The sequence below is a fragment of the Emydura macquarii genome, unplaced genomic scaffold, assembly GCF_026122565.2.
Source record: "Emydura macquarii macquarii isolate MOO-44397 ecotype Brisbane River unplaced genomic scaffold, CSIRO-AGI_Emac_v2 contig_1876, whole genome shotgun sequence".
NCBI classification, from domain to species: domain Eukaryota; kingdom Metazoa; phylum Chordata; order Testudines; family Chelidae; genus Emydura; species Emydura macquarii.
In genome coordinates this window covers 21,789,566-21,816,564 of record NW_027132013.1, presented here as the reverse complement: position 1 = coordinate 21,816,564, position 26,999 = coordinate 21,789,566, and the positions used below count along the sequence as shown (strand labels likewise).

The following is a 26,999-nucleotide window of genomic DNA, read 5'->3' as shown; positions in this document are numbered from 1 at the left end:
TAAGAGCAAAAAGCAAGTTACTCCCTATTGTACAAGCTCTCTTTCCCCAATCTATATCACTGAAAGTGTGACTGAGCCATTATTTAAATAGAACATTGTTAAGTAGGGGGAGAATGAATTTACCAATAATTAAAAAAGGTCTTGAAAATTATATATCCTGTAAATGCTAGGTATTACAGTTAGGATGAACTGGTAAAGATTAGAAGGAAAGTTAGGCTGAGGAAAGCAGTTATTCAAATTGATGGAGAAAACAACAAGTGACCCTTCCTTGATTTTTAGAGTTCCTGTAGGACAATTAGGTATTAAAGACCCAAGCAAGCTTGGTTTCAGACATCAGACAAGCTAACAAACAAAACAAAACAAACAAACATTTTGTCTAGTTTTGAAATAAGGCCACAGCTTGTCCTTGAAATGTGCAGTAAGAGGACAAGAAAGACCTTCCCTTGAGCACGTAGCTATTGCCCTTTGGTAGTCTACTAGTAGATGACCAACAAAGATTGTATTTGAACTTGGCAGGATGTCAAGAACACACATTGAATCTATCACACATGCATTCGAAGATAAAGGCTGCCTTAATGCTGGTGGCGCAGTTCTTCTCAGGATCAGCAATCTGAACACTACAACTACTTAACCTGCAAAAATGGAATTAAAGTGAAAGATCCTTGTTAATTGGTCTTAGAGAGAATGGATCCTTATAGGTCACAGGAAGGGCAGGACAGGGAAGTTTCGTATCACAGAATCCGCCTCCGCAACACCTCGTTGTGGATAAACTGAGAACTTCATATTCCATCTCCCTTTTTTAAGTTTTCAGCACACATTAAAGTGACTTCTGCCTCCTCTGAAAGGGATCTGAAGTTGTCATATGGATTACTGCATAAGGGAACGTGAGCTCTGATATAGGAAGCCAGGACAGGAATGGAGTCTAAATGATAGCATCTTTGAGTCAAATAGCTGACAACAACAGTCTGTTTGGATGGAAGTAATTTTGTTGTGGGCACCAGTAACTTAACACTTAGTTTTGGTCCCCCCTCAAGTTGCTTCCAACAGAGATTTAAAAAAAAAAAAAAGAGTTAAGTGGGCCAAGAATACTACATGCAGAAGACTTCATTCCTCTGGCAAGTGGAGCCAAGGAATAGAATAGCTCTAAAACAATTTTGAGCATCATAGCACAAAAGTGGGTACCATGCAGCACAGTTACTGCATAGAATGAAGAGATGGATGGAAAGCCTAGAAACCTGCATAATCCTGGCTGGTATCCAAAGTGTCTAGACTGATTTCCTTTCTATGTTTTCTTTGTCAGGCCAAAGGAGAGCTCACACTTTATTGCACACTATAGTTGAAATCCCCAGTCATAAAATAAAGTTAAAAAAGGAAAAACCTATGCCACCCTTATAGTGTTACAGTAATATACAATTTAAAGAGTAAGACAGTATTACAAAATTAACATGATACTAGCAATGCATACTCACAGCAGTGTCAGATGCAGGCTAAATGCTGAAGCAGAAATCTTTTACACTATGCAGCAGCATAACTTAACAATTCACATTGAACAGTAATATTTAGCTAACACTAAACCAAAAAAAGAGTTATTTAAGACTTCAGTGCATTTCAGGATGCTATTTAGATTGTTACCCAAAATAAAATATTCTGATTCATTTTAGAAATCATAAACCAGAACTGTAAAATACAAACATCAAGTTATACCCAACTACAGTTCGTAAGAGACTAATTTTGAAGGGCAAAAAAGTGATACTAATATTCTTGCTGAAATTATTGGAACACTTTATTCAACTATACACTTATGAGTATATTAAATATTGCATAAAGATGTTGAAAGCTCTTGAATCCTTAGTGAAGCATGCAAGGAATTCCAGTTCAAAGCTCTATGACTCTACAAGTGAAACTTTTACTTCTGCTGTGGACTAGGCTGAGCTTCATTTACCAAGGACAGCAGTAAACTTTGCAATTATCAGAATGAAAATGATAAATGGAATCTTTGTGTTTAGACACACAAGCTGCATCATAGTTACCATAAACTGCTCTTATGATCAGTATACTGGTTACATGCAGACTGCACTGCACACAGACTTCTATCTAAACACCATTTCTCCATACCCAGAATATCTTTAAAGGAATTCCCCCATGTGACAACAGAAGGAAAATACTCACCGGTTCTGTTCCTTCCTTTGTTTGATTAATTGAATTAGTTCCTTGTCAAAGTACTCTTCATCAGCCTTTTCTTTCCCTTCCTCTTCCTCTCGGTCATGGGCATCGATATTGTCTTTGTGCAGCTGGCTGGAGATGTGCTTGGCATATGCAGACAAGCCTACCACTGTCACCCTGCACACCTGGCACTTATGGTTGCTGTCCCTGGGGAAAGACGGAGAGGGTGGACATTCAATTCTTCCCACAGGCATGGTAGATAACTCAGATCTTACTCTGTTTCCTCTGAATATGCCAGTTCTCTTGTGCTTTCTTGCGCACCAATTGCTTGTGCACTAGGCACTAATAGTTTGCTCAATACATTAAAACTATTTGAATTTTCTGGCTTTTCCTTTTTCCTATAGCAATTTTCCGTCTCAACTTCTGGTGCTTTTGGTGGTCAATTTTTAAAAGATTTTTTTCCAACAATCAAGAGGTAAAAAACTTGGGAATAGAGCAGTATAAGTTGGTGATGGGTGTGGGTGGGGAGATTCTTCTTGGATTGTTGTATTCAAAATCTTGTCAGAGGAAACATAGTGAGAGGAGGCAAAGTGGAGGGCTTACAGAGCTAGCAGGAGCTGCTCTGAAGCACATCCATGGTGCCAGCTGCACTGGAAAAGCCTGGTGACAGCTTCTACATTTAATATCTGCCTCATGCTTTCCCCCAGTGAAAGCTAGAAGAGGAAGGAGGGAGTTCACTGCTACAGCCAATCCTGATACAGTGTAACCTAAACTGGGACAGCTGAGACCTCTGCTTGGAATGCAAAGACTCCATAGCACAGCAAGTGATGGGAGGGTGTTCAGTTCACTGTACTTTATTTGGTTAAAATAATGCACGAGGGCTGTTTTCTACTTTGGAAGGCTTATCTTAAAACATACAAAATTATTTCAGTTGCAGGAAGTTGACAGCTGTGTCAGACAAATGGTTTTACTAAAGTTTCAGTGAATACTGCAGTAAAGCTGCTATTGAAGTAAGATAAATCAACATTTCAAGTTTATTAAAAAGCCTACTGTACAGTGCTTGTGCTTGACCAATCCTTTAGTTAGATTAGTAGTTAAAAAAAAGTAAAAAAGAAAAATAGGTCCATTGGTAAGAAAAGTAAAGTTGATCAGAAAAAATCATGTGTTCTGGGTCAAGCAAATAGTGTGGTGGGAATAGCATAGGGCCCACTGCCTGACTTACTGATGCTTTCTTGCATCCTACCATCTTGTTTATCACTGAATACTCCTATGTCTCGAATAGAGATCAAATACTATAAATGCCCAAAGACAAGAATGGAAATAAAGGGGGCGGCAGTGAGGAACTTGTGGTCCATGTAAAGATTAAAAGCAAAACTAGAAACTACATTTAGATTGGTCATTGGGACAGGCGAATTCTCCTGCCTTTTCCCAAAGCAGCAATATAAGTGATTAGAATTCAGTTAATTAGTTCACATCAAATATATTTATAAAACTGAACTTGTACATCAAAAAGTCAATACCAAATGAAACAGATTTTTTTAAAACTTGTTTTGTTCCACTTCATATTATAATTGCCCTTACTGAACTGATGAAAAATCCCCACCACCCAGACCAGGAACATCTTCATTATTCTGTTAAATGTTTGCATCAAAGGAAGCAGAGGTCCAAGAATCTTGCCTCCTGTAGATTTTAAAAGTATGAAAGAAATTCAGAACAAAAAAAAAAATTCACCAGTCACAAGATTTTAAGCCAGCATCCTTATCTGAACCATGCTTAACTAAGGATCACCAGCTGGCTGTTAAATAAAGGTCTGTGTGTTTTAAAAAGGCCCTGAAATGAACAAGTGATATAAAAAGAAATTTTTTCCTTCAAGTAAAAATGTGATTTATAATAACACGGTAAAGTATTTAACCAATCAGATCATTCAAACAGACCACATGTTTAGGAAGTATAATTAATAGAAACACCACTTTATACACTTAAATTGAGAGTCTCAGTTTCAAATCAATTGTAGAACAAGTTTGCAGTTATAAGTAAAATACATATTTTTCTTCCTAACTGCCCACCCTGCAAACTCAACCTGGGATTTGTGTGCAAGACTGGGTTCTTTCTTTTGCGCACTTTACCTACAGTAATAAAGATTCTACAGGTTACATTATGCTGTATGACATCAGTACTACTTCATCTTCAATGACTTACCACAGGCTTAACCGACTGAAACTTGGTTAATAATTTTGCTAATGCAGAGGCAGGGATAGAATCCAGCTCACTCTCTTACTGTGTTAGCTATGAATTGCCAAGTTTAAAATATAGTAAAAGCTTACTTTTAACGAGACCAGACATACAAACAGGGAGCAGGTGTCTAAATAGATGTCATTTTTACATACTCATTTTTCATAGCAGAGCTATACTTTACATTTAAGGACCTTTTAACTGGAAATAAAAAAAAATTGTGGTGCCTATTATAATACTTGATATTTCTAAAGGATCTCCAAGTTCTTCACAAATAGAGGTTTCAATTCCTCTGCAAGGTAATTATTATTCCCTTTTACTGATTGGTAAATTGAAGCAGAGCTTAGAGTTACTTTGGAAAAGGTTAAGTAGCAGAGCTGGGGACTGAATCTCCAACTCTTCACCCCCTCCAAATCAGTAGTTCCCAAACTGTGGTTCTTGAACCACTTGATGGTCTGTGGAGAAACAACTAATCACATGGTTATGACTCTCCTTGTTTCCAGCGATTAAGCTTCAATAAAAGCCTAAAATACATTAAATACTTTCCTAAACATTACTTTTCCATTAAATCAAGCTCTAAAAGCCAAAGGAATGTTGTCTGCTCAACTTTAAGAGGGGAGATAACGGACACCATTATGACAAGGACAAAAGTGGTCCACATTATGAAAGTGTTTGAGAACCTGACTAATTCCTGCTTTGTATTTCAGTATGACAATTGGATAATCTCTGTCCATACTGAAGTGCTGTTTTATTTTCAGTTTGAGCTGGAAAATAGTCTTTGCTTAGAGACTTTGGCCTCATTTCAAATTGCTGTTATGAAGTCACTCAGAGAGCTAGACTTCATGTGCATCATAATGTTTAAGATTACTGCTGAAGTTTCTTGCATTTCAATTTAGTGTTCTCAGATATATAATAGGCAAGAGCCATATACTTGAGGACTTAAGAGTCTCCCTGTAAATGTGACTTTTCTCCAGAATTTAAATTTAAAAAGTGAAGTAGTGATTTGAAGAAGAGAGGGAAAGACAGTGGCAGCTTAATGCTCAATAGTGCTAAAGAGAGGCAGCACAAAAATAGGATGGAACCATATGTATCTTTTGCCTTTAACAAGTATGAGATCCTGCATCCCAGACATGTAGAATGGAGAGCCTGTTTAAGACAGTGAGAATTTTGCAGGAAATCTGACATTAGAAGAACATATGTGATAAGTGACAAAATGCCAAAACAACCCACACACCCAAATGAAGAAAATCAGTTTTCAGAGCCAATATGTGAAGGCTCAATTAAGTCTCTTAGATTGGAGCAGACACCACTCAAAGTTTTTTCTAAATTACTGTCCAAAACGGAATTTTTACAAAATATGATGACCTCACCACGAAGTGAAGTTATAACCAGAGTCCCATGTACACCATTGGGGCAACATATATTACAGAATTCACCTCTTGCAAGAAACGAAGTTTTCACTTAAAAATTATTTAGCTGTCATGGTTATAAAGTTAACTTTAAAAAAGTAAACAAAGTTTAAACCAATGCAATTATGTCTTCCTTGGCATACAGAAACTCAGAAGTGTGAACTGACTCATGTCAATGGGGTATTAACCATGAAACCAATAGATAATATAAATGTTAATGTAACCCATGTTACAGCATAGCTCTTTGTCTCCTCCACATACTGAAGTTTATGAGGCTGTTACTGCTTCAAGTCTCCTTCCTGAAACCTACCCTTGGTCTTTTACATAAGTTTTGAAGTTGAGTAGACTTCTATTACTCAAAATTGAGAGACAGAAATAAAGGTTGTAAATAGTAAACTAAATAATTTACTATCTATTCTGATTTTCAAGTATAAGAACTAGGTCTTCTATAGCAGATGCCTTTCTTGTAGGAAGAGATCTGAATCAAAGCGATGGAAACACTATCATAGCAGAAGGAAAGACTGATGTTAAATCAAGATCTTTCAGCTCTGATGCTAAGAAAATGGAAAACTATGACATTACTAAACCTTTTGAAATTTCACAGTATCAGATACAATGGAAATCTGAAATTTTCCTTTTAATCTAAAACCAAGGTTTCATGAAGAATACAACAGGGTGACAATACTGAGTTAAATTCACTAGGTGATCTAATCTCCAGATGGTAAAAGTGATGAAAGGCACCTAGTTAAATCAAAAACACCACAAGCTGAAGAATGTTGCGGAAAATGTTTTGATGAGGGGGAAGTTTATTACACAACATGGATGATCCATTTTGAAGCAACTCTAAATCCAATGTGTGTGTGTATATTATATGTAATTTTAAAAGAATTAAAATGCTAGCTGGTGTTAGCTGGAGGCTGGCAGGATTTTAAAGTCCAACAGTGCCTGAGAGAGGAGTTGTCAGCTGGGGGAAAACTGTAACCTAGAAATCCAAACACAAAATGGAAGACTAGAACTTTTTTAAGCTGCCATCTGCTCCATCTTTAGCCCTTGAATCTATCCCAGCCTTAGCAATTGCTAAAGGATTTAGAATCATTACCATATGCTATAAGAAAATATTTATTAAAGGGAATGCTCTAAAAATTAGCCAGAACACAGAAGCTTGAGACAAACTGCTAAAGTTAATCTTGATGACACAGGGGTATCTGAGCAACCACTTCTCAGCTGTTCTCTCAAAGAACAGATGTCCTCTACTGCTAGGAATGAGAACAGATGAGAGGCAATAGTAAGGCACTTTTGATTCCAGGCATAATTTCAGGCCTTTCATATCCCCAAAGAGACAATGGGGCAGGATGGGAAAAGACAACAGAGTGAGGAAGTGCTTTTTAAAAGCAGCACTGATGATTCAGAAGGGTAACAGATTAGAGATACAGAAGAAAAAGAATGAACAGAGGAGTTAACAGGGGAGATAAAGGACAAAAAAAAGAAGAGGGGATGGTGGTGAGCAAACAATTTTCCTCTGCACTTCTCCTTTCACTGTGAAGTGGCCTCTTCTAATCCAAAGGGTGGGCTAAAGAAGAAGTAAGCAACTTTTCCCAAAAAGCCATCAAAACTCCTCTCAGGCACACTTTCCCCACCTGGCAAGATCTCAGTTTTGCCATTTAAAAAAGTCTGGACATCTTACATTTATTCACCACCACACTAGTGGTTGGACACCATTAACCTTTGAGAGTGAAGGATCATCTGGGCTTTAGGAGTTTATTTTTAAATATATTGTAGGCCTGGCTTGACATAAGTAACTTGCCTCATTTCTTAGTGGGCATAACTGGGAAGGCGAATGAAAGGTAAAGTTGTAAATAGGGGCTTGACAAACAGTACACTTGAGTCAGAAGGTCTGTACTAATTAAGATAAGCAGCAGCACCTAAATGCTAGGGAATACGGACAAGATAAACCCGGGGTATGTCTACACTAATGGAGGCAAAAAAGATCGATTTATCTGGATCAATTGAGCGGAAGTGAAGACCTGCTCAATTGATCCAGAAGTTCATTTAATAAAACCACCTCCTCAAAAAGCGTAGCACTGCATTGACGGGTACACGTTTCCCATCGGCGCAGAGCAGTGGAGACAGCACACTAAACGGAAGTTATGAAGTCGACGGGAGTTACGCAAGCTACTTTGTGTAGCTTGTGTAACTCCTGTCGACTGCCTCCAAATTTCACTGGCAATGTAGACCAGACCCTAGAATGTAAAGATCAGATTCCATGCAAACAGCACATGGACAGAGCATGCTACACAGGAACTTGTTCCTACGAAGTAACCAAGTGAATCCAAAAAGTGTGATTTAATGGAGAGCAAATGCAGTGTAATATGTAAATATGTACTTTGGATGCGTGGTGGTATGTCCTATACCCACCACCTACGCGCGAGTCTGACCAACTCAGCGTAGCTTTGCTATATGACGAAACCCAGAGCTGAATTGAGTGTTTTGGATCCCAGAAAACTGGATGAGGTTTTCTCCCAGAACTGGTTAAGGTGTTCTGGATAAGCAAAGTGGAAAAGCTCTTGGAGGGAATCCCAAAATATACTTTAAAAAAAAATTTCATATGGTATAAATACTTTATTTGAAGGACAGAGGCTGTGTGGTATAGTAAACAGGACACTGGCCTGGGACTCAGGAGAGCTAGGTTCTACTCCCAGCTCTGCCATTAACTGGCTGTGCAACCTTGAACAAGTCATTTCAACTCGCTGAGCCCATTTCCCATCCCGTCCATCATTCTGATTTAATTAGCCTGTAAACTCTTCTGGGTCAGGAATGTCTCTTATTATGTGCTTGTACAGCATCTGTCACAATGGGGTCCTTTTCACAGTTCAGGCCTCTATATCTTATGTACTCATGTCTGTGTATTTCAGATTAAAACTGGGGTTGGGTACAAACTAGAATGTCTAACTCTAAATTTACAAAGTCTTAATCATCCTGCAAAATAAGTACTTTTTTGTTTAAGGGTTTTTTTTATTCCTATGATTTAGATTTTCTAGATGATTAGGCTAAGCAGCATAGTAGGCTGTTGATTTTAAACTAACTACAGAAACACAATTTTTAATTATACCCTACTGTAATGTAAGACAATAGAAAAATATCAAAGTATGGCCCAAGCTAATAGCTGCATCAAATTGCACAGATTTAGGGAGAAATCCCATGCTCCTAACAGAGACATTTCCTTGCGGTTATTAATATCTGTAGCATCTATTTGCAAGGCACATAAAGCCATGTGCTTTATAGAAACAGTAATTCTTAATCTATCCTCTCCCTTTAAATTGAATTTTGCTCACATGGAAAATAAGATAATTTAGCTCCCAAAAAGTGTGACATGTAAACAGCACTGAAAAGCAGTTTGCATGATCATTTGTATACCTTCCTTTCAGGTTTTCAAGTTCTCTGTGGTGAAGCATGCTTCTCATGTGTTCATCCATCTCCTACAAAAGAAAAAAAAGTATAACTCATAATTGATTCTACGCTGCAAAAGGATGTATTCTGCTCTAATAGGTCTTTTCTACCTCTGACTTCCATGAGGTGGAGCTGCAAATAGTTATACTCTTTGGAAGGTGATGTGACCCTGAAGAGTTACCCACTAAGCCTCCTTCCATAGGACAGATCTTTAGAATTCATTATAGAAAGACACAGAGCTCCAGAAGGTGGATTTAGAAAAGCCTATATGAAATGAGGCAAGGGCTCTGACTTCAGTGTGGTCTACTCCCTTCCAGCAAATAATTGTACACAGTAATTGTTTCTTTTAAGAGATATTCCATAACATATAAAAGCCAAACTAAGACTATAAACACCCTAAAAAAAAAAATCAGAATATTTACAACATAAGGGTCGCTTAACTCTGCCCTTGTTTGTGTATATGTATTATGATACAGTGTTATTATACCATCACACACACGTTTTGCTCTGCAGGACCTGTTTCATTTGGTGTGCATTCTAGACAGACCTGAGGCATGCATAATGAATTGGCTTTGGATTTAAAGCAACTTTGACTCTTTCACTGCAGTCATTGTAAAACATGTTGTAAATGAGGTAGATGTCTGTTGGAAGGGGAAGAACACATGTTAAGGAATAAGAATTGGACCCAGGAGATCCATTTTCTTTTCCTGCCTAGTACACAGACTTCCTGTGACACTTGGAAAAAGGTCACCCTTCTCTCTCTGCCCCTCAGATCCTCATTAATAAAATGGGAATAGTACTACTTTAAAATGTTATGAAAATAAAAGTCATTAATGTTTGTGAGGTACTCTGATATTGCATTGATAAGCACCATAGGAAAGTCTAAGGAAAAGAAAAATTCCATCTATAGTGCAGGGTATGGAAGACGTGCAGTAAGCAAGCCACCGGCACATCCTAAACATTGATGAGGAGAAAATTAGCTTCCTTAACTGCTGAACAATGTCCTTCTGACATACTGAAAGAGGTAGGGATCCACCATAAAAACCAAAATATAATTATGTCATAAGACACACACTGAATGCACAAGGGAACAGAATTAAGGCTGAGTGAGCTTCTGTGTGCTGGACTTACAACTTTCATATAATTTTCATGTCATCTTTTGTATGATTATATAAAAACTTAAAAGTCCCAGGCATTTTAATTCTTAATGAGAATGTACATCCAGTGCATGATCACATTGAGCAAGAGGCTATCAGAGAGTATTTGAAACAATTTCATTCAATAAATCTGAAGATCTCTATCAGTTTCTGATAGAAAGAAAGGTATATTTACAGTTTCCTTAAAACAAGGAAATGTTTCTCCCATGCTCCATATAGCCAGATCTCCACATACAAAGACATTAGCCTTGCAAATTAAAAAAATTTTTTTTTACCTTTTTTGAGCTGTACACGATGTGGCACAGTATGCATTTTCGTTCTCGAGCCATGACTACTTTGGACAGCTCTTACCCCAAACCTGAAAATAGAAAAAAGATCCTGAACACGGTTTCCTGTCAATATAGTTGCCTTGAAGATATTAAAAATAAGAGCACCTTCTTACAAGGAGGACTGTACTGAGATGTCCCTGTGTCTCTTCCCGCCCTTTATAAAACACCTCTCACACCTATGAGGGGCTTTCATTTTCAACTGACACAATTTGTTTTAAGCAGTCATTTAAGGACTACGTAGCAAAAAAACAATTTTATTCAGAGATCAGATTCTTGTTCCACAAGCAAACAGGGTTGGAAGCACTGAAAGCAGTCATGCAATTAGCTTGGCAAAGAAAAAAGTCTATCATAGTCTGGATAGTCACAAGAGAGATACTTAAGGAATTGTTCTAAAGAGCTAAGTGTATTCAAACAAAGGCAACCAAAGATTGAAGCAAAATGATTCTTATATATTTGTGTTTTTAAAAATATATTAAATTAATTTCCACAATAAAAGAGAAGGTCTTTCATAACTAAGTCAATCAGACATCATGGTCATATCAATCCAGGTTATAACAGACGGTGATGGATTTATTTATATAATAGGATAAAGTGTTGTTCTTTTCTTATTCTCACAAGGCACTAAATAACACTAAGCAAAAGAAAAAAAAACAAAAACCCAGACACCTACCACTATTTCCCATTTCTAGATCAACGCCTGGCAAAAAGCATCCTTCATCTTAAAGTGAAGAGAAATAGACAGGGGAAAGAAAAAATAAATATTATGTAGTGTTGTGCTAATGCTGTTAGACGTACATAAATCTTGCAAAGCGAGACATTATTCAGCCATCTTCAAAGTGTTGCTATTTTACAGATTAAAAAAAAGAATACAAGGGCCAGCTTAGCCAATGCTGCAAAATTCATAGTCATAATTGTCCCCAATTTAACAAGGAATCTCCATCCACTGTTCACCAAACTCCCTCAACAAATATACAATATAGTTCAGAAATTATTTATTCATTCTTACCCTACAGCAGAATTAAACCCTCAGTATCTGGCATGGCTTAGAAGTTTCAGGCACATAGTAGGGTGAGGATAGGGCGCACACTGAATCTTGGCTATTGCAGTTGTGGGGCCCAGTCAAGTGGCTTTTGCAGATGGAGTTCATATTTGCCTGAACCTGCCTGAGCAATAGCTGTACTCTAATTCAATGTTCGATGAAAGTGTCAGGAAATTCAAAACTATGGCTCTGTAATGTACAACTCCTCCATTCCTCCCAATTCAGTATTTTATAGTGCCATTTATAGTTATGCATTAACAGCAGTTCAATGTAATTGCCTCACATAGGTCATTTCAACCCTCAAACGTCATAATGCAAGATGAGTTTCCCTCAAAAAAGAATAAGTTGAAATACTGAAATAAATGCATGAGTGTATTTAAACATGTGAGACTCAATCATGAAAAATACCTAGCACTGCTTAGTCAGCGTGCATTACTGGTGTGCCACTCTTGCCTTTACTGAAATGCTTTCACTTACCATGTGCATTTGCTTCACAAGGAAAATTAACATACATGTGAAAACACTATCAGATACATATCCACTTTATTTGAATGATTAATGATTGAAAGACATTTATACCTGTCTTAGTTTTGAAATAAAGTACTAAAGCATGCTTAGGTCTCGAGTTGAGCATCTCCATATGGCAAAGTTTAGTGGGAAGTCATAAACTGAACAAGGTTATTAGATACTTGCATGCCAAAGACACTTGCCTTCATTGTAAGTCAACGTGAACTTTTAGAACCAAAAATTTGAGGGTAATTCCAAGGCACTTTAAAAAAAAAATGTTCAGATTTTGTAAGTAAGTAAAACAGCTAAACAAAATTTTACCAAGCTTCTCAAAATAAATTCAAATTTGGGCTAAGAACAAATATGAAAAGTTTTGTACTCAAGCATAATTTCATGGTATGTTAATAAGCACATGAGAACAGGAGCTCAGATGGAAGTGCCTGCCTGGTCAGCACACTTTCTACTACAGCAGAAGCACTGTTCATTTTAAGATCCAAGTGACAAAAGTACAAACATCTCTTTATAATTTAGGAAACTTGTCTTAATGTGATTAACATAAGGACAGTACTGAAAAGCAGAGATGCTAATCCTTATACTGATTACAGATGGCTTCCTTTTGTGTAAGAATCTGTTCTGCTTCCCCAATATTCTTTACTGGTGCTACTTTGTAGTTTAATGAAATAGTGTCTGCATGTGTTTAGAATTTTGCTTCAAATTAGCTGAGCATGAATGGAATTTGTCATATACTAGTGTAAAAGGGTGGCTTAGGATTGAATAGGGACAAGAGGTCAGTGGAGTACAATGCCCCAGGTAAATGTGTAACATTAAAATGTCTTAACAAGTAACGCTAAAATTGCACCTGCTTTGGCTAATTAAAACATATCATGGTAACTATACACGATTACAGGAAGAGTTTAAGGCTCCCTCTAACTGCCCAATCAACTGGGCATTGCTTATGACAGAGTACTAAAAATACTAACTGAATTCAACTGCAATTGGCTGTCACTATGAAAGCCCAAACAGTTTTGTCTCTGTAGAAAGAGAGACAGACTCTTGCAGCTGGAGCACTCAGAAATACTCCAGGGTCTAGGAGACATTGTAGATGACTAGGAGACAGGAGACCCAACTTCTATTCCCCCCTGAGCCACTGAACTCACTGTACAAATTGGGGAAAGTCACCAACTCCTCCAACGAAACCTTTGCAAGACTCACCTTTCTAAAGGGCTTCAAGGTTGTTGTACGAAAGGTACAGTAAGTTCATAGTATTATCTACAACAGTTCCCTTAGGCTTAGTCTACACTTAAATGTTACTGTGATATGGCTATGGCACTCAGGGGTGTGAAAAATCCACATGTCTGAGTACCATAAATATCCAACCTAACCCCCAGTGCATACACAGCTGGGTTGATGAAAAAATGCTTCCATCAACCTAGCTACCATTGTTCGGGGAAGAGGAGTTCCTAAAGCAATAGGGGGAAAAAGCCTTCTATCGACATAAAACACGCTTACACTATGGTGCCAAAGAGGCATAGATACAGTGCCATAGCACAAACTTGGCCTGATTGGTTACTTAACAGTGTTGAGATCCAAGGAGATCTTGGCTACAAATCTCAGCAGAGCCATTTACTCCATCAGTCAAGACAGTTGACCTTCTTCATACCCAAGTCAGCCTAGCTGTAAAACAGTTAAAATAAAGAACTGGGTGCTCACTACTCCAGCACAACCAGAACTTTCTATGTAAGTAGGCTATTTTTTTTTTTTAAAAAGGGAAAAAGATAACTGATATATTTTCAATACTAGATAGGGTGACCAGATGTCCTGATTTTATAGGGACAGTCCTGATATCTGGGGCTTTGTCTTGCATAGGAGCTTATTACCCTCTATCCCCATCCCAATTTTTCACACTATCTGGTCACACTAACACTAGATAACATAACTTCCAGGCTTAGCCACTGTCGATCATTTTTGCTTTGGACACCACCAATCCTCTGAATGGCTTCATTTGCCATAAAAAGCAAGATCATAATAGTGGAAAATGTGTTGTTATAATATTAATAAAAGTCTGAATCAAAATTGACCAAAAAGAAATCTGAGACATTTTCGTGAATACTCTCTGGGAAGGCTGGATATTTCAATAGCAGGAGGTTGTGCCTCATTTGTTCCATACAATTCAAAAAAAAAAAAAAAAACCACTTTGGATTTTAGGAAAAATAACGTGCCCAAACAGTGGTTTAAAGAGGGCAAATATGCATTTTATCATCTTCGGGGCCAACTTAACCATGATAAACTGGTTCTGATGTACTTGTGGCTTGCAAGTTTAAGTGAGACAGCATATGAGTAATACAAACTTATTGAATTAGCTACAGCAAATTGTGGGGAATAAATCTCTCATGTGAAGAGTCTGAAGAACATTTCTGGCAAACAAAAACTATCTAAATAGAAAATATAAGGCATTAAGTTACTTCCTGCCATAATATTAATTAACCCATGACTACTGATCAGATGTCCAACCTTAGGAGATGACATACATTTTTAATGTATGCTAATGCTAAATTTGCTACAGATCAATGGCTGAGTATTCTGACTATATAAAGCCACAGCTGAAGTGGAGCGTGAGGACTGCCCAACATACCAGCTGCTTGGAAATCCTCGGGACTCCTCAAAGAGATCAAGCTCCCACATAAGGACATTCATCTTTTAGACTGTCTTAGCAGATAGTACCATATGTGCTATCACTTGAAAAACCTGGGAGCCTAGAAGTTCATCAAGGCAGTGTGCATTGCACAGATGCTGTTCTCAGCCTACGGTAGGAAGGGGTAGACTGCTTTTGCTTTTTGCCCTCTCCCCTGCAGCAACTGATCACACAAGTACTGTAGTCCAACTAGAGTCCAATTGCCTTCCCAGTTTTAAGATAACTGTAGTATTTGCAATTGCCACAAGAAAGGGGAAGGGACAGGATTGCAAAGAGGAAAGAGGTCGTTCACAACAAAGGGCTGTGGTAAAAAGTCTTAGTTGGTTTAAGGGAGGGAGAGATGGGGGGAAGTACTGCTGATCTTAGCAGCACACTCAGCTTGTTCGAGCAAGAGGCTGAAAAAAGGCCTGAGTTCTAACAAAGCCCTGCAAAGAACCACTGCTCAGCTGCACCATATTTAGTTTAAAGATGGATGATCATCTGATTTAAGTTCACTCTGGCCATTTGCTCACAGTCACACAGAAGATTCTGTGAAGTAACACTCAGCCTTCAAAAACTTTACACTTCCACATAAAATAAAGAACATGGCAAAGAGACATTGACAGGCAGCTTAGGCCCAAAATTTAGGTCCCTATAAATAAGAATGTATTATATCGAATATTGATAGAGGTGCGCTTTTTTTTTTAATTTAAGGAAGATGTTTGTATTTATATATTCCTCTGCATATTATGTAGCATGAACACTGAAGTAACTATATATCTTGTGTATTCGAAACAGTACAAAACAAATGAGAACCAGAAAGTGAAAACAGCTATACAAAATTGAAAGTGATCAGTTTATTTTCATTCTCTAAGCTGACTGAAATGCAAAAAGAAAACAAACAGCAAAACAGAATGTAAATTAGAGTTTCAAAGTTTTCCATTTCAGTCATCTAATCCAGTGGCTGTCTACCTTTCCAGACTACTGTACCTCTTTCAGGAGGCTGATATGTCTTGCGTACCCTAAGCTTCACCTCACTTAAAAACTACTTGCTTACAAAATCAGTCAAAAATACAAAGCATCACAGAACACTATTACTAAACAAATTGCTTACTTTCTCATTTTTACCATATAATTATAAAATAAATCAACTGGAATATAAATATTGCACTCACATTTCAGTGTACAGTATATACAGCAGTACAAACAAGCCATGTCTGTAAGAAATTTTAGTTTTACTGACTTCACCAGTGCTTTTTATGTAGCCTGTTGTAAAACAAGGCAAATATCTAGATGAGTTGATATACCCACGGAAGACCTCTGCATACCCCTTGTTGAGAAACATTTATCTAAGCTGTTACTAGCCTACACTTTCTTGCTTACTTAACAATATTTTAACCTGGTATGTCTGTTTAATAATATCAATTATTTAAGTATTATAGATTGTGCTCTTCATTAACTGAGCTCTGAAGCTTTGTACTGAGCAGTTTTTCTTATACAGTAAGGTTCTTTTTTTTGCAAAAGGATTTAATTCCTAGGGACTCAAGACCTGAGACCTTCTCCAACCTGACAACACAAGCTATGCATTCATTTTTTAACTGAACCCTAAAGGAGTGTCCTCTAAATATACGCTTTTGCCAGGTTGCTGTGGAAACGGAGTACAAATTTAGATTTTTGGAAGCCCTGATGCAAAAGCAATGGACAAAAGAAAAGTGAATATTTTTTTCAGGGATGGATGTAAAAGTTCAATAACTTCAATGTTAAATAAATTCTTTAAGACATTAACCCTCGGTATCTGAGCCTAAATCTATTTTTGTAATATATTTATCCTTATAAAACCCCTTGTAGGGAAGAACTATCATATCCATTTTACTACTTAAATACTGAGGCACAGAGACCAAGTAATTTGCCCAAAGTTACAAAGGAAGCCTGTGGTGGAGCAGAGAAATAAATCCAGGTATCCCAAGTTCCAGGCTAGCACTCTTATCACTGGCCCATTCCATCCTTTCTCTAACATGTATACAAGTAAAACTGTAATTTCTTTACACATATCACAACTGTATAACTCTCGAAATAATGAGCAGCAAAAACCAAAATGCTCAAGTTGTTTTAGATAACTATCATTTCATAATATAACTGATATTCACATATAAGTTAGACTGATGATGCCAGCATGCATTCAACTTGCTATATGTTGGCATTTGATCATGTGTTTTTCAATGTGACCATCTGTGAAAATTAATATTGGGGAAATTGTTGCTTCTGTAAAGAGCCAGACCTTATTGTGAGGATTTCATAGCCCTTCAGTCACACATGAAGGCCCCATTAAAATTGGCAAAATGGTGTAACACGCATCTATCCACACAAGCTCTTTCAGGCTTTCAAGTTAGAGTTACACACATGCTTAACTACCTGGTTGAACTGCGGTTTAGATGCACTAGTCCACTGTGAGAAAAAGGGCCTCCTAACCATTTCATGCCACAGGTGTTTCCGCAAGGGTTTCCCTTATTTAGTATAGATACACTTCAAAACCCCATCTTCACAAAGAAGTTGCTAGCCAAAATTACCAGCAATGGGTCACAATGACCTTTCCTCAACTGGAACTGAGAACATCCTAACAATTAGAGTGGATGGGACAGTCATTTTCCAACACTAAAAGAAAATAAAAGCAAGATAAAGTGTGACATAAGCCTCATGCAGTATGACAGACATCAGATGACTATCACACTTTCCACTACATCTAAAAACAGTTTCTCACCTATGCTAGACGTTAAACCATCTTTCAACACCAGTTTTCAAGAAAACCTTTTAACAGGATTTCTCCATATCTGTTCCTGGCTATAGCTGTTTAGTAAAGAGGGATCTTGTATTTGGAGCAAAAAATTAGTAAAATTTAATGGAAAAATCAGTTACAAAATACAAAGGGGGAGGGGACCTTCTATAAAACTGAGACATTCCTTGCAATGTACAATATTTTCTTCTATAATTTTTCTGTTGCCCTGCTTTAGATAGGTTATAAAAACAAGAAAAATCCAATACCACCACCTGGTGGCAGAATTAATCATAGAAGCTTCCAATTACTTGATGCTAAAAAGAGACATTTATGAACTTAAATTTGGCCCAAAAAATCAATTTTGCAAAGACAAACTTTAAAAAAACATAAGACCAAGGTAAATGGACTCAGTTTCCCAGTCTGTTAAATGGAGATGACAACATGCCTACAAAATAGGTAAATTAAGATCAACATTTGTACAGAACTTTGAATATGAAAAAGCACTACATAAGTGTTAAGTATTATTCTCAGTGCTGGATATGGGGAGTCTTGTATAAATTAAGATACACTTTGGCGGCCTCATAAGAGAAATATGGACTATAAAGTGAAATGTATTTTGCTCATAGTGATTCAGATGACAAGACACCATTAGTTTATAGCCAGCCACTGGTTTGATACATTCTTAGCCTGAACTGGAAGTGTGAGACTGGAACACCTCTTATTCATGAAATATAACAAGTGAAATTGGTCTCTATTGAAGGGGAGGCATGTGGTGGTGATGCTTAAAGCAGTTGTCTTTCACCATCATTAGCAGTTTCAGCACAGAAGCCATGGAAACTGAGTTAACCTCTTATGTTCCTTCCAGTTCAGGGTTGAGACACATTTGTGATGTGGGGAAGCTGCATGGCTGCTGCCCATACTGCACCTGTCATGTAAACAAAGGTCATGCCACATCCAGGACTGATAAGCAAGAAAGAAGCATCACTACAGAAGCAATAAGGTATAGAAAAAAAAGACTAAAAAGTAGCCAGACTAAAAGCAAGGTTGTTTTTGATGAAAAATGAAATAACAGTGACAGCAATTTGAGGACCCAAACTGAAAAACACTTAAGTAAATACATAGCATTATTCATGTGAGTCGGTCTACCTGAGTCAATGGGACTACTCACATTAATAAAGATATTCAAATGTTTTAGTGTTTGCAGGACAGGGATCTAAGGTTACACCTACACTGCAAAAAAAACCAAACAAACCATCCCTGCAGCAGCAAGTCTCAAGAGCTCAGGTCAATTGACTTAGGCTTGAATTATGGGGTTTAAAATAGCTGTGTAGGGGGTTCCTGCTGGGGCTGGAACCTGGGCTCAGAGATGAGCCCACTTGTTGAGTTTCAGAGCCCAACTCCAGTGCAAGCAAGAATGTCGACACTGCTACTTTTAGTCCTATAGCACACATCCTGAGTCAGTTGACCGGGGCTCTGAGACTCATTGCCACAAAGCTTGGGATTTTTTATTTTTATTTTTGGCAGTACAGACCAGGGTGAATAAAAATCAATCAGATTTTTTAAAATTTAAATCAGATTTTTAAATATTTTTTACAATCATCAAAAAAATACTAAATTTCTCTCTCATTTAAAGAATAAGTTACAACAAAATCTCATCACAAACATGCTAAACCTACACTTACAGTCTCATAAAAATGAATTAATGGTTCTACTCTGTCCAGCCTAAACTACCAGCTCTTGCTTCTTGAAAGTTCTGGGTTTTCAGTTTCTGAGCAGACTAAAGACATGTGCAAAGAACAGGCCGGATAGGATTGTCGTTGTTCTATGCTTATTTGGTGGTGGAGCTGGGCCAAGTAAGGCAGAGGAGTTACTTAAGACACTGTTTTAAAGGCACAGAGAGAGTATTTTCATTGCAGCATTGAGTGAATAATATCAAACAAACATGGAAAAGATGAGAAGATACTTAGAAGAAGAAATGGAAGGATGCTTCTTAATAACATATGACTGCAGTGCCCATTTAATGCAGCTCTTAGACAAAGACTTAAGTACATCTTCTCCAGGAATAAAAGAAAATGTCGCTGAAGTCGTAAAATACTTCCGTAATAACCGTTTTGCTTCAGCTTCACTGAAAAGAGCAGGAGGATCCAAACTAATTCTCCCTCAAGATGTTTGATGGAATTCTGACGGTTTATTGTTTTGAACAATTTATTAAGAACTGGTCGATTCTCATAAAACTTTGTGAAGAAAACTGTGATAAAATAGATACTTTGGGTGAGATACTTCCATCTAACATTGGATTAAAGAGGAACGTAGAGGATATACTCAGTATACTGAAGCCTATATCAATAGCCTTAAACAAACTTCAAAGAAATTGTTGCTACATTCTGATGCTGTCAAAATTTGGAAGGCACTTCAACAGACATTGAAGAAATACCTCACCAGAAAGTTAAACTGCAGGCAATAAAGAAGTGAATGGATCAAGCACTAACTCCACCTCATTTTCTTGCAAACATTCTCAACCCCAAATATAAAGGTAGATGCCTAACTTCTGAAAATGCTGCTGCTGTCATGGCATAGGCATCTCAAAATCACTCCTCAGTTATGCCAATCATAATACATTCCAGAGCTGGAGCGGAACCATTTAAACCATACATGTTTACAGATGATGATTTGAACAAAAGTCACTCCCCTCAATTAGCCAGACACCTTGAAACAGAGTTCCTTCAGTTGCTAAGCCTACCTTTCACAGCAGTAGCTTCCTCTGCAGGCACAGAGGGAATATTTTCATCGTTCGATATTATTCACTCAAAGTTAAGAAATTGACTGGGAGTTGAAAAAGCAGGAAAACTCGTATTTCTGTTTCAGTCTATGAATAAAAATGACAGTGCGAGTGGGGAAGATGAGAGCTAGTTGTAGAAGTTTTAAGGACAGCGTACATTCAGTGTTGTGATGACTTGTCTGTTCGAGTTAATAAAATTTGAAAATTATTAAAAAAAAAAAAAAAAAAAATAGAGTTTAAGGACAGCTATCAACCAGCAACTCAGGAGACTACTGCAATTGTAAATGTGAAACATTTATGTAACATTTAAGATTTAGTTTAATAAAATATAAGTGCTATTGAGTTTGTGTGATTTAGTTCTTACCATTCCTAATGGACTGCTGCTGCATCTGTAGCTTGACACAGGTAATGAGTATTATGTACTATTTCCTAAATTAATAAAAATCAAGTTCTTAAAAATTACACGAAGTATACCCTCCTAGATGTTGTAAAATGCTGTATTGAGTTGTAAATTAATATGTTTTAGTGATCAGATTTGCACCATTGTTTAAGAAATATGTGAAGTAGTATCGGTGGGAAACTTGATTTAAATCAATTATTTTTTTGGTGATTTATATCAATTATTTAAATCAATGATTTAAATCAATCCACCCTGGTACAGACATACCCTAAGAATGTATCTGATTAGTTGTGTTGGTATGTAGAGGAGGGACTCAAAGGAGTAGTGAATGGAGGAATGACAGACCTGATCAGGAAGAACGCTCCAAAAATAGGGGCCCAGAATCCACTTCCGAACATTATGTGTCACATCTCAATCCTCTTCTCATTCAAGCCACTCCTCAGAACATATCTGTTCCATGAAGTCCACAAATCCTAGACCTCCTCTGAAAGAAACAGTATCTCATATGCAATAAAGAGTTCTGTTAGTGACATCAAAATATTCAAAAAATATAAAAGGAGCCAAATTAGACACAGAATAAATGAAGTCAGTTATAATTCCTTTCAAAACTACACAAAGGATTGATGTAACTTTTTCCCAAAGTTCATATTTTTTTTGAATTTGAAAATCAGAAATATTCTGAAGGATTTGTAACCAACATCAGAAGAGTTCATGTAACATTTTAAAAAAAGGGGATTTGTGTGGGTTAACATGTTCATAAGTTTAAATGCCTGCTTTAAAATGCATCATCTTCCTAAATGTATCACTGTGATCGCTTGGCACGTTACAAGAACAACAAACTAATATTTCCATCTGTGCACTAAAAATCTCACTCACTGGGCATGTTTAAATGCAAGTTCACACCTATTTTCAGATGGGTGCACACTTTAACGTAACATACCTAAGTGACAAACCGAGGATGGGCAGAAAGCATAGCGGGTACACTACTGGCAGAGTTTAGAGCCCAGCACGGCTGTCAGTGGGGAGTTCAAGATCTGTAAATGGGTGTTTACTTTACAACAGGAGAAATTCTACTCGACCCAATGGCAAAGAACAAGAGTTGCGATGAACTAACACACACACACCCCACAGTGCAAGAGCCATCTCGTCTCGTCCCGTCCCGCCTTCCCACGGTCACAGAGCCCACTGCCACCCCTCCTATGCCTGTCTCTCCTCACACCCCCAGCATCCTGCCGGAGCCCCACAACACACCGCCACCTCCTGTACACCTGCCCCCCACACACGGGAGCCATAGCGATCCCCGCGCCCCCTCCAACAGAGCAGCTTCTACAGCCGCCGCGAGGCGAGGAGCGGGGCAGAGCCTTGTACTTACAGGCCGCGTCCTCCTTGCCCCACGACAGAGCGGCAGCCCCGCCGCCCATCACGCGGCTCGGACAGAGCAGGCCCCCGCCCCTCCACCACCCCCCGGGGCCCGCTCCGTCGCCTCCCACAGTAAAACGGCTGGCGGCTAAGCCAAGCCAAGCCAAGCCGACCCGAAAGGGAACCACGGCACAGGGCGCGCGCGAGGTCAGGGAACGTGCATTCCCTCAGCCAATCACCGCGCACAGCGAACACCTTGCATGCTGGGAAATGGTAGTTTTTTCTGGCTCAGAGCCTCGCCCCCTGCTAGCTTGTTGGCATTTGTAGTGTTGCAAGCGGAAGTTGCTGGGCAGTACAGCTCCATCGTCGCGCGGCGCTCGAGTTCTGCAGCAGCAGGCAACATACGCTGCGCTGACCTCAGCTACACAGGGACAGCACGGTAGCAATGATTCCGGGGGTGGGGAGTGTCAGTGGCCCATTACTAATATTTGTGTTGTGCCATACACGTACGTGGCACTTTACAACACATTGAAAAAAGAGAAGGCTCCAGTCCTGAGGCGCTTACCTTATAAATCATACAAACAGAACAGTTCAGTAGCCAGAAGCCATGGAGACTTTGCTGAGACGCTCATAGGAGAATTCAGTGGGATAAAGGGGTTTCAGGAATAATGTGAAGGGCATGAAACCAACTTTATGTGTATGGGGCTAGGCTATGTATTGTACAGAAAAGCTTAATAGAATGGTTCTTTCAAAAGGAAGAAGCATTGCACGACAAATCAGACTAAACTCTTTGGCCAAAAGGAGCTATATTCTTCCTAGCGGTGATTCAGTGTAGGGAAACACAGGGTTCAGGCCTGTATAAATGTATACATCACAAGAAGGGGCATCATATACTCTACAAGATCATCAGAATCTACTTTGAGACTTGATTCTGTTGAGCAGGGGTTCTCAACCGGTGGTACGCGTACCACTAGTGGTACGCGGAAGCCGGCTTGGTGGTACGCCAGGCAAACCGTGCCGCCGATTCCGCCGCTGAATCCCCCCTCCCCGCCGCCGAGAAACCCTGCTGCCGCCGATCCACCACCGCCGATCCCCCCCCCCCCGCCGCCGCCAAACGCTGGTTTTTGTCCCCCCCCCCCCCCGACAAACCCGCCCGCCACCGTTCTCCCCCCTCACCGCCGCCGAGAAAACCTGGCACTGTTGCTCCCCCGCAAGCAGCGAAAAGCCGCCGCCGCCGTTCTTCCGTCCCCCCGCTGATTCACGCCCCCTTGCTGCCGCCGAAAACGGGCAAATGGCTGCAGGGTTTCTGCGGAGGGTATTGATTGAAAGTGCTTACTGCGCTTATTTTCCGAGTAATACTCTGGCCAGACACAGTCAGGTGAAGCGGTACTTGACCTGACTGTACCTGACCGGAGTGGTACTCGGGAAAAAAAGGTTGAGAACCGCTGCTGTTGAGGAATTCTTGGACTCATCATCAGTCTAGGGCAGGGGTGGGGAACCTTTTTTATGTCAAGGGCCTGATGGTGGCCCTGGCGGTGGCGCGGTTTCACGGCGGCGGGGTTCCAGGGGGGGCGGGAGGCAGTGCCTGCTGCAAAAGTCCCCCTGCCACCGAAAAGGGGCAAACGGCGGCCGGGTTTCAGCGGCGGGCACAAAACCGCGCCGCCGCCAAATTCCCCCCCACCGCCAGGTCCAGACCGAATGATTTCGCGGGCCTTATACGGCCTGCCGCGGGCCGGACCAAATCATTTCCGGCCCGCGGGCCGGACGTTCCCCACCCCTGGTCTAGGGATTAATAGGAGAAAGCAGCAGTTATTTAACATAGAAGGAAGGAATGAAGCCAAGCAATCCCTTCTCACCCACCTATAAACTATCTGTTCTTTGGCTCAAACATTCAATAATTTCCCAGCTCCAGAGAATGTATTTTTTCTTTCTGTCTATTCATCTCCCTCATTATGGGCCAGATTTTACTACCCTTACTCAGGATGAGCAAGTACCTTACTCTGAGATTAGTCCTGTTGATATATATAGATCTGAAGAAGAGCTCTGTCTAGCTCCAAAGCTTGTTTCTTTCACCAGCAGAAGTTAGTCCAGTAAAAGATATTATGTCACCCACCTTGTCTCTCTAATATCCTGGAACCAACATGGCTGCAGCAAAACTGCAAACAACTACTGATATGAAGCTACTTACAGAGTATAGTATTTTTCAGCATGAGTAAAGATGGCAACATTTGGCCCTGTATTTTGTGGGGTTTGGCATTGTTCACTAAACATATACTTGATGTACTGTTATTTACTCTAGTCTGCAATTTCAGAAACATTGGTTTGTTTCCTTACCTCTCCTCATGCATTCTGGGGAAATTCAAATATAAACACCCACACAAAATCAGGGGACAGCAAGCATCCAGAGGAGAGATAAGAGAAATACTGCATACAGGGCATGATTAAAGCTGCTATTAATACTACAGCTAGGTGCCAGCTCCTGGAGTCAGGTGTTATCAGGAGCTGAGCTTTTTTTTTTTTTAAATACCTTTCTAACACTTGTGATTGCAAATAAAAAATGAAAACATGATCTGTCACTGATGCAGAGACAATACAAGACAAAATAAATTCTTTGTTTACATGATGTAGGACATTACATATTAGATGTCAATTAAGGCAGGATGTCTGTACAAATGAACTAGAGGTCATCCCACAGCACATGCTCTCTGCCTGTCCAGTCTGGGGATATGTACAGAGACTGCAGCTGAGAAAAGCTGCACGAAAGAGGAAATAAACTCTCATAAGAGACAAAGGAAAATCTTTCAGAAAACCCGTTGTAAGTATAACATCAAGAACAGGAGAAAAGCAGGGCCTCACATCTCTGCCCTGCTTAAGGAGAGTAGGGAAGGACCTGACAACCAGCGCGCATGCTCGGTTGGAGCTCATTTGGGGCTCGGACTCGGCTTTCCATGTCAAGACTGATGCCTCGTTCTCCGCCATGTTGATTGTAACAGGCCGCGCGCCGCCCTTTAGCCAATGTCTCTGTCTCCCAGCTCTGCCGGGCCATTCGCCGCCATGCTGGGTGTGGCCGAGGAGATACTTTGCTCTCCGCCATGTTGAACGTGGCTCTCGCCGGCTGTGTGTAGCTATGTGGGCGGGGCTGCGTGGTTTCCGGTGAGGCGTGTCGCGCGAGGCTGCGTGGTGGAATGTGGGTGGCTCTGCCTGCCTGTCGGGCAGGTGTCTGTGGGGCGGGGGCGCTTGGGATGGGGAATTAAAGTGACGGCTCCGCTCGCGGCCTGGACTCGAGAACGGCGGCGGCGGCTGTTGGAGGCGCGGCCTGAAGGGCGGTGGCTGCAGGCGGAAATCTCCGGGCTGAGGGGTCCAGTCGGCCCGCAGGGCTCTCGCGGGTGGCGGCTCGGCCGGTGTTGTGGGAGCGACGCGACTCTAGGTGAGCTGCTCTGGGCTGGGCGACCTTGCCGCCGCGGGCCGGGCTGGAGAGCGCCGTGGGCTGCCCGAGGCGTGGGCTCATTCCCCAGGCAGGGGCTGGCTCCCTCCGCCCGTCAGTCTGGCCCTGCTCGGGCTCCAGCCCCAGCCCGGAGAGCGCGTCCGGGGCAGGGGATGGGGGCGCTGAGCTACAGGGAAGAGATTTCAGAGTCCTGCGCTCCGGCGGCCGGCCCCACAGGGATCGAGACTGGAGGCTCTCCTCACCCTGCAGAGCTGTGTCCCTGCTGCCCTCTCCTGGGAAGGCGCCATCGGCACTAAAAAACCCTTCTGTAACCGCCAACAACGAAGACAGCGGGGAATTGGGGACATCTCCAGGTCTAATCCCTGACGTGCCTCAAGTGTGTTTTCTCATGTGCTTATGATCCGCTGATAAATTCGTTTAAAATGTTGTTTTTGTGTTGCTCAGCTTGTGTAAGAGAGAACTGCTGAGATCCAGGAAATGATGCTGGGTGGCAGATACGGAAGAAAATGTGTTTAAGCATAAGAATGGCCATAGTGGGTTAGACCAATGGTTCATCTAGCCCAGTATCCTGTCTTCAGACAGTGGCCGATGCCAGATGCTTCCAAGGGAATGAACAGAACAGGCAATCATTTAGTTAATCCATCCTCTGTCGTCCACTCCCAGCTTCTAACAAACAGAGAATAGGGACACTCAGAACATGTTGTTACATCCCTGACCATCCTGGCATAGCAGCCATTGATGGACCTATCCTCCATGAACTTCTCTAGTTCTTTTTTTAGTCTTGTTATAGTTTTGGCTTTCACAACATCCCCTGGCAATGAGTTCCATGGGTTACCTATGTGTTGTGTGAAATGCTTCCTTTTATGTTTTTTTATGTGCTGCCTATTAATTTCATTGGGTGACCCTTAGTTCTTGTGTTATGTGGGGGAGTAAATACGTTTCCTTATTCACTTTCTCTACACCAGCCAAGATTTTATAGCCCTTTCTCTTATCCCTTCTTAGTCATCTCATTTCCAAGCTGAAAAGTCCTAGTCTTTTTAATCATTCCTCACACAGAAGCTGTTCCATCCCGCTAAGCATGTTTGTTTGCCCTTCTGTGTACCTTTTCCAATTCTAATATACCTTTTTTGGGGTGGGAAACCAGATCTGTATGCAGTATTCAAGATGTGGGTGTACCATGAATGTATATAGTGGGATTATGATATGTTTTGTTTTATTATCTATCCCTTTTCTAGTGGTTCTTAACCATTGACACTTCACACTGAACAATGTCAGCTGCTCATCCCTGC

The 26,999-nt window shown here is 40.2% G+C and overlaps 2 protein-coding genes across 7 annotated transcripts in view; one reads left to right on the top strand and one right to left on the bottom strand.

Moving 5' to 3' along the window:
- ZNF106 (zinc finger protein 106) overlaps positions 1 to 22,541 on the bottom strand; it is an 82,622-nt gene extending 60,081 nt beyond the window's left edge. For 3 of the 6 annotated variants that reach the window (XR_010921644.1, XM_067557913.1, XM_067557917.1), the window contains exons 1-6: positions 22,279 to 22,541; positions 21,252 to 21,390; positions 11,408 to 11,455; positions 10,684 to 10,766; positions 9,219 to 9,280; positions 2,170 to 2,370 (exon numbers count right to left, since the gene is read on the bottom strand). Coding sequence is in view for 5 of the 6 variants with exons in the window: in XM_067557913.1 (XP_067414014.1) it covers positions 2,170 to 2,370; positions 9,219 to 9,280; positions 10,684 to 10,737 (317 nt within the window). In the remaining variant the exon portion in view is untranslated. Of the gene's footprint in view, positions 1 to 2,169; positions 2,371 to 9,218; positions 9,281 to 10,683; positions 10,767 to 11,407; positions 11,456 to 20,467; positions 20,579 to 21,251; positions 21,391 to 22,278 lie in introns of those variants that run through there. The other 3 variants (XM_067557914.1, XM_067557916.1, XM_067557915.1) reach the window with 3 other exon arrangements.
- A 2,928-nt stretch (positions 22,542 to 25,469) lies between these two features.
- SNAP23 (synaptosome associated protein 23) overlaps positions 25,470 to 26,999 on the top strand; it is a 41,544-nt gene continuing 40,014 nt past the window's right edge. Inside the window, exon 1 of the mRNA XM_067557912.1 lies at positions 25,470 to 25,692. The gene's annotated coding sequence lies outside the window, so the exon portion shown is untranslated. The remainder of the gene's footprint in view (positions 25,693 to 26,999) is intronic.